Genomic DNA, 12,060 nt, shown 5'->3' on the forward strand with positions numbered 1-12,060 from the left:
GGCATTAATCTCTCTATTGCTTGGCCAACTCACACACTTGTTGTGGCAGCAAACCTAGTGATGAAGCAAAGTTTGAGGCCTCTTTAAATATTATAATTCAATTTTGAATTTAACCAAAAATGAAATACAATATAACCAAATATTCAAAATTTGAAACCAGATTATAAATTCTTAACCTGATCAGACTGAAAACTTTGATTTTGAATAATTTGCTCAACTTTAGACACGAGCAAAATTTGGTGATCGAAGACGGCACAAATAAATTAAAATCTTCACACTTCTTTGAAACAAATTTACCAACTACTATTCAAGGCAACTGCAGCTGATAACAATAATATACAAAGGATCATCATCCTATTGAATCACCTAAGACGACTATGCTAAGAAAAGAGGGGAAAACAGGAGATGATTCCTCTTGAATCATTTCCGACAACAATGAGATGGTGCACCCACGGATCGGTTTACATACAACATTCCTCGTTGGCTGGTTCTTGCAGATCTTCCATTTTGTATTAGGTGCTGCAGAGAAGTAATTTTTCTCCAAAGGTGCACTTCATTTATCGAACTTCTTGTTCACCTACGACGTGATGCATTGTGCACTTTGCTTTCGCTTTGTATCCTATCAGAGTACATTGGAAGACAGATGATCTCATTGATCTCGTTCAACAATACATCTTCGGTGATGTTGTCCTTGATACTTCTCATCACCTAATTGTTTAGTTTCAGAACGATGTGATTTGGCGCCGAAGCAGTTTTGAAGTAAAAAACCAAATTAAAATGAGATTAGGATCGTACCTTCCTGTATGTGTTGAAATCATTCGGGTTCCCTTTGTCCACCCTGACCCTCATACAAACCCACGCGTCTTCCTTGGAGTTCCACGAACACTCAATAATTTTACCATTATATGCTGATGCATCAGGCCCATCGTCTGCAGTAAAGGGAGTAAGAAAAACCCAACCAAGGCAAGCATTCACTAGGATTAAGAACGGAAAATCTATGCAAGCAGAAGTGATATTCTCTGCTCCACCAATATTTAGCTAAAGCGGAATCAAATAGACATCCTACAGATTAAGTTACTAGCTACAAAGGATCATGCTATGTGCTTCCAACATCCCCGACAAAGATATAAACAGACAAAATTATTACAAGGAGAGTAATTTGTAAACTTCCATTCAACGCATGGCAAGCATTACACTCCCCCCATCCCATAAAAATATGGTTATATAATATGGCTCAGGAATTAAGACAAAATTGGTAAAGTAAAAGAGATGAGGAGAAGGGTAGTTAAAGTAGTGGTAGTGAATAGTGGGACCCCCATTATTATTAGTGTTTTAATGGTGGTATAAGTTGTAAATAACTTGATGTTTAGAGGTAATAAATTGGGATAACTTTCCATAAATGGAAATGCCCATATTTTTATGGGACGAACGAAAAAAAAAGTGCACATATTTTTATGGGATGGAGGGAGTACATCTTAATGACAGATAGATACGTAAATTTTGAGCTGAGGAACTCATTGAACTCAACCTAGTCGCAAACAAGCTATCCAGTTAGAGTGTTTTAAAACAGAGACATACTGACCGGGAAACACAACCCTATTATCCATCAATTTCTTCTTCCCGCGCTCATGGAGATAGAGAATCTGGTGACTTTCAACCATCTGTAAGCATCGGAGAAGATAGAAAATCAAATTATAAGACATGGTCATAAGAAACTAGGTGCCATTTAATGGTTTACAGAAAAGTTAAAGAAAGAAAACCTCAAAGAGAAAGTCTACTGAATTCATTTCGGGATACTTCCACTTTAAGAGACCCTCATGTGTCCGCGGAACATAAGGATCATCCCAGCCCTGCCATGATAAGGGTGGCAGATAACAATTATTATAAGATGATCAGCATATTCCACTTCACAATTTAAAAGAACATTATACTTAAGGTGCAAAGGACCAACATTATATTATGATATACTACTCAACCAAAGGGTAGCTGTAATGCATACCAAGACTTAACTCCTAGGACATGCGGCACAATTCTCAAATATTCATCAACGACATGATACTCACTCGGTCATCCTTCACATAAGAAATTTTCAATGTTTCCAATGTTCTAGCAACACTAATAGGTGAGCGTCATTAATCAATATAAAAATCAAACCAAGTCCAAGTCAAAGAATTTTAGCCAGGTGAAACAATAATCAAGATTATCATAGTATATAAAAAAGGACATCAAAAGTTAGATACAGGTTCCAGTCTTTTAAGCACCTGGAAAATAAGACCATCTGCATCGTGAGAAAGATTTGGAATAAATCCCTTCAAGAGCTTTGTCACAGTAGAAAGAAGCCAAAAATCTTTCCTCCTTACCTGTCAGATTAGGTAATATAGCAAAATACACAATACATGAGTAGATAGACGAAAAATGTTGGGATTCACACTTGCATAGTACATCAAAATGCACAAGCATGATCATACAGAGCTAGTGAAGAATAGGGAGAGGTCAGCATAAAAAAGTAAGATGATTACAAACCCTGAAAGGCTCCAATTCATATCTATAGTAAGGGTTTTGACTCTGATATATGTGTTGTCTCTCAAAATTCCGTGGCTCAATGATTTCCTTCTCAACCATTTTCCAACGTTCATAAAATGGTCGCTGCAGGGAAGTAGATTAGTTTAGAGAGAACTATATTCACATAAGACGAGCAAAAAAAATGAAAAAAGAAAATAAACAATTATTAGTAGTGGAAAAGAATAATCTAGGGACAACTTCCAATACTGAACATGAGTGGATATATACACTTAAATGACGAACAAATAGCATGGACCAGCAACAAGGTAAAATGAAAATTGCTGGTCAGTAATGCTATATATTACATTACTTAAACAAATAGACTTACACCTGCAACAAGGAAAAACAATAGTCACTTGCCAATAGTGGTATTGTATACAGTTAAATGGCTGAAACAAAAGGACTGGACCAGGATTATGGGAAGACAGTATGCGTTTGCCAATAGTTAAAGACATCCATTGATTGGAGTGTCAGAGAACAAACCTAGTCACCCTAGAGATGCATTCTTCATTATAGCAAATATAAAATGCCATGTCAAAAGTAAACAAATTATAATGTCCATGTTCCAAATTTTTTAATAAATCTCCTTTCTCGAACAAAAAACAAGAAAAAAGTATCCGATTCTATACAGAATGAGTGCATACTGATAGCCTTCAAAGATGATCCATTTGTGTGAGTGCAAAAGATCAATATTACAAAAGAATCAAAATCAATAACGTTTAAAAAAGGGACCCATTTTAATAGTAAAGAAAATGTTTTCTTCCAATACAGGAAGAGAAGTGAAATAAAAAGCAGGTTGTAGCAAGTTCTCCTAGCCTCAAATACAGAAAAAGAAAAACCTATACAGCAGACGTGTCATCACAAATATTTGCTGTGGCAAGTCCATCCCTCGTCTTGATCAGAATTCAGAACTAAGCCATCAGCATCTATACTCATATTCCCATTTAAACTGAAGATTTATAGTCTCCCATGAAAACTGAGGACACCTTAGACACATTAAAGAGATAGTTTTCATCAACCGAACAAAAACTTAGTTTGATGATATTATTGACAAAGTAAATATGCCCACATCTGATGTTAATGATTCACTATTATGCCATTGCTGATACAGTTAGATTAAATGCTGAACAGTAAAAATAGACAAGATACATATTTTACCAAAATGCCAACTGTCCAATGCCAATATTTTACTCCCTCTGTCCCAACCTAAGTGAGACGTATTCTTTTTTAGGATGTTTCCAAGCTCCAACCTAAGTGAGACGTTTCTTTTTTTGGAAAAAATTAACTCACTTATCTTTCCTACTTTATTCTCTTTTCCTCTTTCTTACTTTACTATTTATAATTTAAATCACTAAACACCACTACCTAAACTCCTATGCAAAAATAGAATCGTGTTGCTTAGGCCTGGATGGGGGGAGTATTAAAGACATAAATAAGAAAAACAGAAAAGTTGGGAACTGACAAGATAATGGTCATCAAGGAAAGTAGGGAACATTAAACAGACGTATGTTTCCATATATACCTCTACAAGGGAAACCTGATTAATGGCCATCATATCATAAACAAGGTATCTTCTTTCTTGCTTCTGGGTATCAGGCATAGTATCAATTACCATCTCCCCATCAAGCAACGTAAAATGATGATACACTCTCTCAGCCCCTCCCTTCTAAAGAAATAAAACCACACAAATAAAAATCAATAAAGAACAATTATCTGTGCAGTTTAAACAAAATCCAGAGATATTCACAATTTCAAATTATATGTAGTATATTTACATACCTCATTAGTATGTCTGCAAGGAAATCGCATTTGGACTCTGCGAAAGCTGAAATGCCTATCTATCAAATAGCAGCCATCTATAGTGATAAGCATCATGTATCTTGTACCATCAGCTTTCCATGTTGCATAATAGTAACGTTGCCTTAACAGTTGTAAGTTCTCCCTGATAGATACATGAACAACTAGATCAGCAGCTCACAAAATAATGACAGTACCAATCTAAGGCAAAATACAGGTGACAATCTGAAAGCTAACAGGAAACTGTAATCAGATATAATTCAAGTGAATGTCCATTTCTTCAATCAAGTACTGGTAGAATTTTTAGGCTACATGGATGTTGAGACTATTATGCACCTATACTAGTAGAGCATTAAAAATAAGTTTCACTATTTTTTTTTCTTTAAGTAAATAGGCCAAAGCACATTTAAGATTATCACTGCTAAATGTTTTTAGCAATTCAATCCAAGTGAGACCTCCCATTTTGTAGGATTAACACAGGCGTTGTCAAAAATAAATATTGAATGTGTGAGGAAAAGGATTTGGTTCTTATTCAGTTTGTGAAGCTCCTAAGAATTTTCGAACTAAATGGCTAGAACTGTAGCAATACTTGAGTGTAAGATGTCCCAGTAGCATCAATCTAAAAGTGGTAATATAGAATGCGAATGAGAATGGATTGATAAATATCAGCAAAAAGGTGAATGTTGTGTAATATTTTCATGCAAAACCAAACAGTTTAATATAGCATCCTACTGCACACAGACAGCCGCACTTAGATATCTAGAAGACGACTAAGACCTGTTGAGAGAAACTGGATGGGAGCCAGGAAAGTGCTGAGGTCCTCTAACCTGCAGATGAATAAAATCCCTTTTGTCAGCAACATTGTAGGCTTGTAGCATATTGCCATATACTATAAATAAAAACACTACACTCCAGGAGAACATACCCCTCCAGGCAACTTCATAGTCTGGTATACAAACTGCCGCATCACTACTTCTTGGTCACTGGGAATGTTATCTCCCAGAAGGTCATCATTTGTAAGCATTGTCCGTGTCTCATTAGTCTCCTATATGTTACATGCTCAAGGTTAGACAGGGAAGACATTGATGAATATGACCGAAATTCACGGCCATCAATTTAAGCAGCCAGAGTAAATTTTTTCAGAAACTATAGCACACAGCCACTGGCTTCCACATTGGTTGCTGCCTTACTGGACATTGTTTCTGACCTTTCATCCTCTGCACGATCTTCCATTTTGCGTGCAGTCATCCTCACTAACGGAGGGGTATGAGCCCCCACGGTCAGAGCACATGCTTCGTAGATAATATAAACACCAACCTTGAGGACAAGGCTGTTTCGAGAGGGAGGTAATTGATAGAGCACAATCCATCCATATATTCCGCAGATATCTTTCAAGTTTACCCCTTACTTATTAGCTACATAGTACAGATATCTTTCAAGTTTATCTTTTTAGATACTCCCTCTGTTCCTTGTTAATAGAGGCACTTCTTTTCGGCACGGGGATTAAGAATAGTGTGTTAATTTGATGGTGAATAAAGTAAGAGAGATGATGAGAGAATAAAGTAAAAGAGTGTTACTTTTTGCCAAAAATAGAAATGACTCAATTATCTTGGAACTTCCCAAAATAGAAAAATGACTCAATTAACATGGAACGGAGGGAGTATTAATTAATTGTTCAGATATTTTAGTTTGTTAGAAATCTTGTATTCATGTTTATCCTTTAGATTATTATAATAATTAATTAGGAGTCTTTATTAGTTATTATAAATAGGGCTTTGTATTCTGCAGAAGAACCATTCAGAATTATATTGAGATTTCAACTTTCTTGCTGTGGCCTTTTCAGATGATGGCCTCTTAAGTATAGGAGTAGCATTTTTCTTTTATTTTATTTGTTCATTTAGTTTTTATCAGATCGTAGTCCGTCAATATGCTGTTTTATGCTCTGTTCTGTTATATTAAATTTCTAGCAATCTGCAGACTTGATCCTAACACATCATATGTTGGTGTTGTTCGTGTCTCATTAGTCTTCTATATGTTATATGCTCAAGATCAGATGGTAAGATATTGATGAGCAAGACAAAGAAACTAGAGGCACTAAAACAGAGCTTTTTTTTTGCACTAAAACAGAGCTTTTCAAAGTGAAAGATGTATCTTTCAATTCAGTTTAGATTTGTAGATGAAAATATATAGGGATGTACTTCAAAAATAACTAATCTAAAGTCATAACGTCCAACCTCGTGTTGCCACGTGACACATACAATGCAAAATAACAACGCTATAATAATGCAAAAAAACAAAAAACATTAGTGAACACTGCAGATGGATTTCTGTGGATTGCAATATAGATTTTGCATTATAGTTTATTTTTTATTATAGACATAGTCTGTCTATAATGCAAAATATGTTGTTTATATATATAGACAGTGCATTGTAGACAGTTTATAGATAGTCTATGTCTATAACGCAAAATAAACCATCTATAATGCAAAATAAACCATATATAATGCAATCAGCGGAGTTCCATCTCCAACGTCCACTAATGTTTTTGCATTATAGCATTATTATTTTGCATTATATGTGTCACGTGGCAGCGGGTTGGGAGGATGTTATGACTTTTAAGGGTGGAAGGGCACTAGTATATATATATATATATATATATATATACACAAATACATAGACACAAGAACACATGAACGTACATCTGGAGGAGCTGTAGGATCTCCATCATCATCATCATCATCATCTGGCACTGCATCGCCATTCAGATCCAGTTCAGAAGATTTTTTCCACTCTGGGGTTGGAGGGCAAACAACCATCTCTGGTTTCTTTTCATGATAAAAACTATACAAAGCATCAATGTAGTCTGGTTTGTAAATCCCAGGTGGACGTGCTTCCGAAAATGTCTTGATTGCCTGCCAAACAAGAAACAAAGTAGAGACAATAGTCACAATACAAATATAAACCTTCTGAACAAATAAATAAACAACTATCTAACCTGAGTGACAGACATAGGCGATGTACGCATGAGATAATGGGCAATCATATACCCTGTACGATTATGCCCATGTGTGCAGTGAACAAGAATATGCTTTTTGGGTTGCCTTTGCCGAGACATAAATTGTTGGACCTAATAAACACATGCAGTGCACACAACTAAAAAATTATATATACTTAGAATATAAAGCTAACAAAATTCACCTTAAAGTGAAATATATAAAAAGATAAATACTTCAATGAACATATGTTATATGCATAACTAAAAAGGAAAAGCTATATGAAGCAAATAGCAAAGCAAGTGTTTAGTTAACTGCAAAGAGAGTTAAAGTAGACCTTTAACAGCAAAGAGCGTTAAGTAGACCTTTCCTTAAATCAGATCACGTCCCATAAGCCAATTACATCGCTGACTAGTGAGGTTATTCCCGTCAAGGCGACTACTCTGATCTTTGATATGGTTCACCAATTAATACTTATAAATAAAAAAAACAAGAATCTAGGAACTCATGTCAGATCCCTTAAATCATATGACCTCCCATAAATCATTTACCATGTTGACTAGTGAGGTTATTCCCGTCAAGGTGACAACTCTGATCTTTGATATGGTTCAACCAATTAGTACTTATTAATATCTCACAAATAAGAAAAACGAGAATCTAGGAACTCATATAAGATGACTAAGCTAGAAAACATGTTCTTACTCCTGATGAGCTTCTTCAACTTAACACTTCTAATATGTAATGGGGCTCTATGTAAATAAAAAAAACTAATAGTTTCCAATGTATGTAAAAAGCACAAGGCTGTAAACTAGAGAAATTTTATGTACAAAGTACAATATTTTTTGAGAGGTTGCTAACTTATTCTTTTTGCTAAAAGATGTATCAGTTCATCAGAATTGCACAATCTGTCTTACAACCTAAATGGACGACTCTCTGCAGCCCTGCATCAATGTGCAATGCAGTTATACAAGATCAATCTTTATCATAATGATTTATTTACTATCGTAGACAGTTAGATTGATTGCACACAAAGAGGAAAAGGGGGTTTTACACAGCATAAAAGGTTAAGTTAACGTCTTGACACCAAATAGCAACCATATCAAGTTACTGTGTTTGTTATTCAAAAAAACATCTTGAACCTTGATATCACAATAATTACCCTTTTGAAGTAATCTTATACGCTATCACCAGACATTTGTTGCAGAAAAGGAGATTGAGATATTAAGAAACAGATTCCAGGTCTTTATCTGTCTAAAACGATAAATGTACCTCATAAACAAACTTATTTACAGCCTCATTCTCAGGCACTGAATCACGCCCCTTGCATGGAATCTAAAGAGAAGACAATGAATTAGGGGGGTTGAAGACCAAGAAATTAAGGAGTGATTTGAACAGAAAATAAAAATCCAGGGAGGAGGCTGATAGAGGAAATTACACACCTTGACATGCTTAATGCCTTCTTTCCTCCAATCATTGAGATTATAGTATCTACTTGAATTGGTCAAATCAATCACCAAACCGATCTGGAAATACACAGTAGAAACTTATATTCAGCTTTGGCCTCCTTGAAATAACAAGCAGAGGTAACATCTTCCTGCCACTTAGTCAATTTTTCTGTAGACTAATTTAATTTAAAACTTCATGATCTTACTGCTTACCTATATTAGAAATTAGAGAATACAATGAGAATACCAACAAGCAGCAATATAGTTATGCACCTTTCTATTTAAAACTCTCTGTTGATGAACCACCTGCTTTGATGAATATCTTTTACCAGGTAGAATTTCTTCATTGAATGATTCGCCTAGTGGAACTTTTGAAGGGATCAAAAAACCTCCTATCTCACTCCCATATGCAGGGCAGTCTAACCAACCTGCAGGGGGGCATTATATATTCTGAATATAGTTATCACTACCAAGATGAAGAGAACAACTGCTGTTCAAATTTACTGTAGCTGGACAGAAGAAAATATTAATACGGAACGGATCCCTGTGACACCAGAAACAGCACAACATCAACCCTTTCAAGCTCCTTTTGCTTTTTCCCACGTAAGTACAATATTGATGACTAGATAACAATTTCACAGTTCCCATTTAACATAAAAGCATCCTTCAATCCAAGCTCGGTCAGAAAATCATCGGTTCTTTCTACATGGGCAGAATAGTAAATAAAGAATGTTGTTCGGGAAATAAAGAATAGTAAACAGAAATAAGTACATAATATACAAAATTATCCCTTAATATCATTTTAATTTTGCACTCATTGCATTGTAACCAACCCAAAGACATGCCACACAGCTCACCTGGAGGAAGTCTACTATTAGGTCTCTGCCTTTTAGCTTTATACACATCATCACGCTGACTTGGCTGATAACCATAAGAGGGTCTGTCATCAGGATGCTGTCTGCGCATCCTTAGGATCCTTTCTTCACGCTCCTGATGCAAAAGAACATGTGTAGAGATAGGGTGGACCAGGTAATCGGAAAGTGGACCGGGTAACCATAAAAATATATCTATTTATTGAAAACAAATTATTTAGTAACATAAAGGTGGACCGGGTAATCGGAAAGTAAGCAAATATATTAAGGTTGATCAATAGGGTAATCACAATTACCAGGTTCTAAGTATGCAGATTAGTGTCTGGCGCCAATGTTATAGCTTCCAGTATATTATCTTATATGGTTTCTTCTGATTAACGCATACATTCAAGCTAAAACATACGATGAACTCACATAGAGTCACACAAGACTTCCCCCATTCTGCAAAAACATTGAGATTAAAAGATGCAAGGGCTGGTATTCAGATCATTAGTCATTACCAACGTGTGACTTCTAATCATAGCATGACACACTAATATATGTCTTTGCATATTTGTCCAGGATCTATAGTCGTATTTATCATAATCTAAAGACAGGCTTTGCCACTAACATTGCAATAATCAAAACCCATCTAGCTCGTTCAAAATAAGACAGAACGGTACCCGGCGTGCAATCGAAGCACCACTCTGCTCATGGTCAACATGTTCATAGTATTGTACATTATCTTCTTCTGACTGTGGTTTGGGAAAAACCTCATCTTCTTCTGGTTCTGGGGAGGCATTCAAGTCCATGCTGGCAATCATTCAAGTTCCAATCACAAGCATTTTCTGAATGCAGCAGTGGAGATTGTAATTTTGTTTTCCTGCAAATTAGATCGTTACAGAATATATTGCCAGACCCAAAAATATAGATACTAGCCTACCAGAAAAGTAATGGGGATCGGAGTCCTTTCTGCCACTGCACCCCTCTCGTATTAAATAATTATAGGCAAATTTTATTATTTAGCATTTGATGGCAGGGAAATACGGAATACCTTGGGAAGTGACTACAGTAAAGCCAAATGGAGGAAAATATGATCAACAAAACAAAAAGATTGAAAAGAATTAACCAATGAGTTCCTTTCCTCCTTACAAAACTACTCTTTAAGAAGTTACTTAATAATTTTAGCAAAAAAGTTTCTACTTTCTTAGAAAAAATTAGAGCTATCTATGACTTAAAAGTGATGCCAAACTACAGCTCCAACAGGAAAGGTGAGTAAACAGGTGTATTGCAAATCAGCCCTAACAACAGGTGCATGCTCCAATTGCAACAAAATAATACAAAAATGCTGCAATAACCCATTCATGTTTCCATCCAAAGTATGTGGCCTCTACAAATCACAAAAAAATGGATGCCAAAATATTAAGAACAACTACTAGTAGGAGTTTAGCAATATCCATAAAGACATAAACATTCAATAGGAAGGTGAAGGAGCATGCAACGTACAAAATGGTCGACTGTATTCAGCAGATTGGCAATAAGGGACCCAAATTGATTGGAACGGATCATATAATAATCCAATAGCACATTCACATCCCATTAACAAATAACGCCAACTTCGGCATCACAAGTTTGCAAAATTACCACGACTATCATTACATATTCAATTCACTCATAATATCATCTGCTCAAAACCAAACCCAGTAAAAAAAATCCAAAACTCCCAATCTAGTCCCCTTCTCTCTCTTATTTGCTGCATACAACTTCAAATATAGTCCAATACAGCAATTTTGCTCTAATTGAATCCCAAATAAACCACGACTTCAAACAAAATAAAAACAGAAAACCGCAAAAAAAACAAGTCATGAATCAAAAATTAATAAAGAGAAAAACGAGCACCAACCTCGAGAGGAAAAGCAGACCGAAATGGGAATGAGAAGGCAGCAATTGTCGCCGCGAACCAACTGTTGCGACGGCGAAATGATAAATAAAATCGAGCAGAAACCCTCCACCTCAGCTCCAGATTGCAGCAGTAAATGGAATCGCAGTTGAGCTCCGTCAAAAACCCCCGTGGTTGTAGAGAAAAAGATCGCAAACGAGGGTTCAATTCAATCCATGAAAGTGTATATTAATGTGAGAGTTGATACAGATACATATGTTTAGGGGTTAATTGAAGACGAGTCGTATAAATAGTATGAAGTGGAGGGGTCGAACTGAAATTAAGAGTAGCATAGGACATCTCCAGTGGGCGGATGTCTCACTCGGACATCCACTAGGACATCCCGAAAACACCTCCCGGCACGTCACTAGTACTTCCCATCCCACTGCCACGTCACTAGGACATCCCCTTCACAATCCGCCTTTCCCATCGCCCTTCCCACTAGGACTTCCCGCAATGGCGGACGTCCGCCT

General features: G+C 36.1%; 1 protein-coding gene across 7 annotated transcripts; it reads right to left on the bottom strand.

The window, feature by feature from the left end:
• Positions 1-259: 259 nt before the first annotated feature.
• LOC121760285 (mRNA-capping enzyme-like) lies at positions 260-11,852 on the bottom strand. Of its 7 annotated transcripts, none has more exons than XM_042155936.1 (18): positions 11,552-11,850; positions 10,332-10,531; positions 9,655-9,787; positions 9,071-9,225; positions 8,792-8,875; positions 8,622-8,684; positions 7,355-7,486; positions 7,059-7,271; positions 5,285-5,404; positions 5,137-5,186; positions 4,342-4,504; positions 4,085-4,225; positions 2,524-2,646; positions 2,262-2,360; positions 1,761-1,850; positions 1,583-1,661; positions 796-929; positions 260-708 (listed from the first exon to the last, which is right to left on the bottom strand). In XM_042155936.1, the coding sequence occupies exons 2-18, from the start codon at positions 10,470-10,472 to the stop codon at positions 574-576; spliced, it is 2,055 nt and encodes a 684-aa protein (XP_042011870.1). In that variant the 5' UTR covers positions 10,473-10,531; positions 11,552-11,850; the 3' UTR covers positions 260-573. The 7 variants fall into 7 exon arrangements, 6 of the variants coding, with proteins under 6 accessions (XP_042011870.1, XP_042011869.1, XP_042011871.1 ...); XM_042155935.1 differs by having other exon boundaries at positions 4,085-4,228; positions 11,552-11,849; XM_042155937.1 differs by lacking the exon at positions 11,552-11,850 and having other exon boundaries at positions 4,085-4,228; positions 9,655-10,110; positions 10,332-10,472.
• Positions 11,853-12,060: the final 208 nt, after the last annotated feature.

The sequence above is a fragment of the Salvia splendens genome, chromosome 13 (genome assembly GCF_004379255.2).
Source record: "Salvia splendens isolate huo1 chromosome 13, SspV2, whole genome shotgun sequence".
Taxonomy (NCBI): Eukaryota; Viridiplantae; Streptophyta; class Magnoliopsida; order Lamiales; family Lamiaceae; genus Salvia; species Salvia splendens.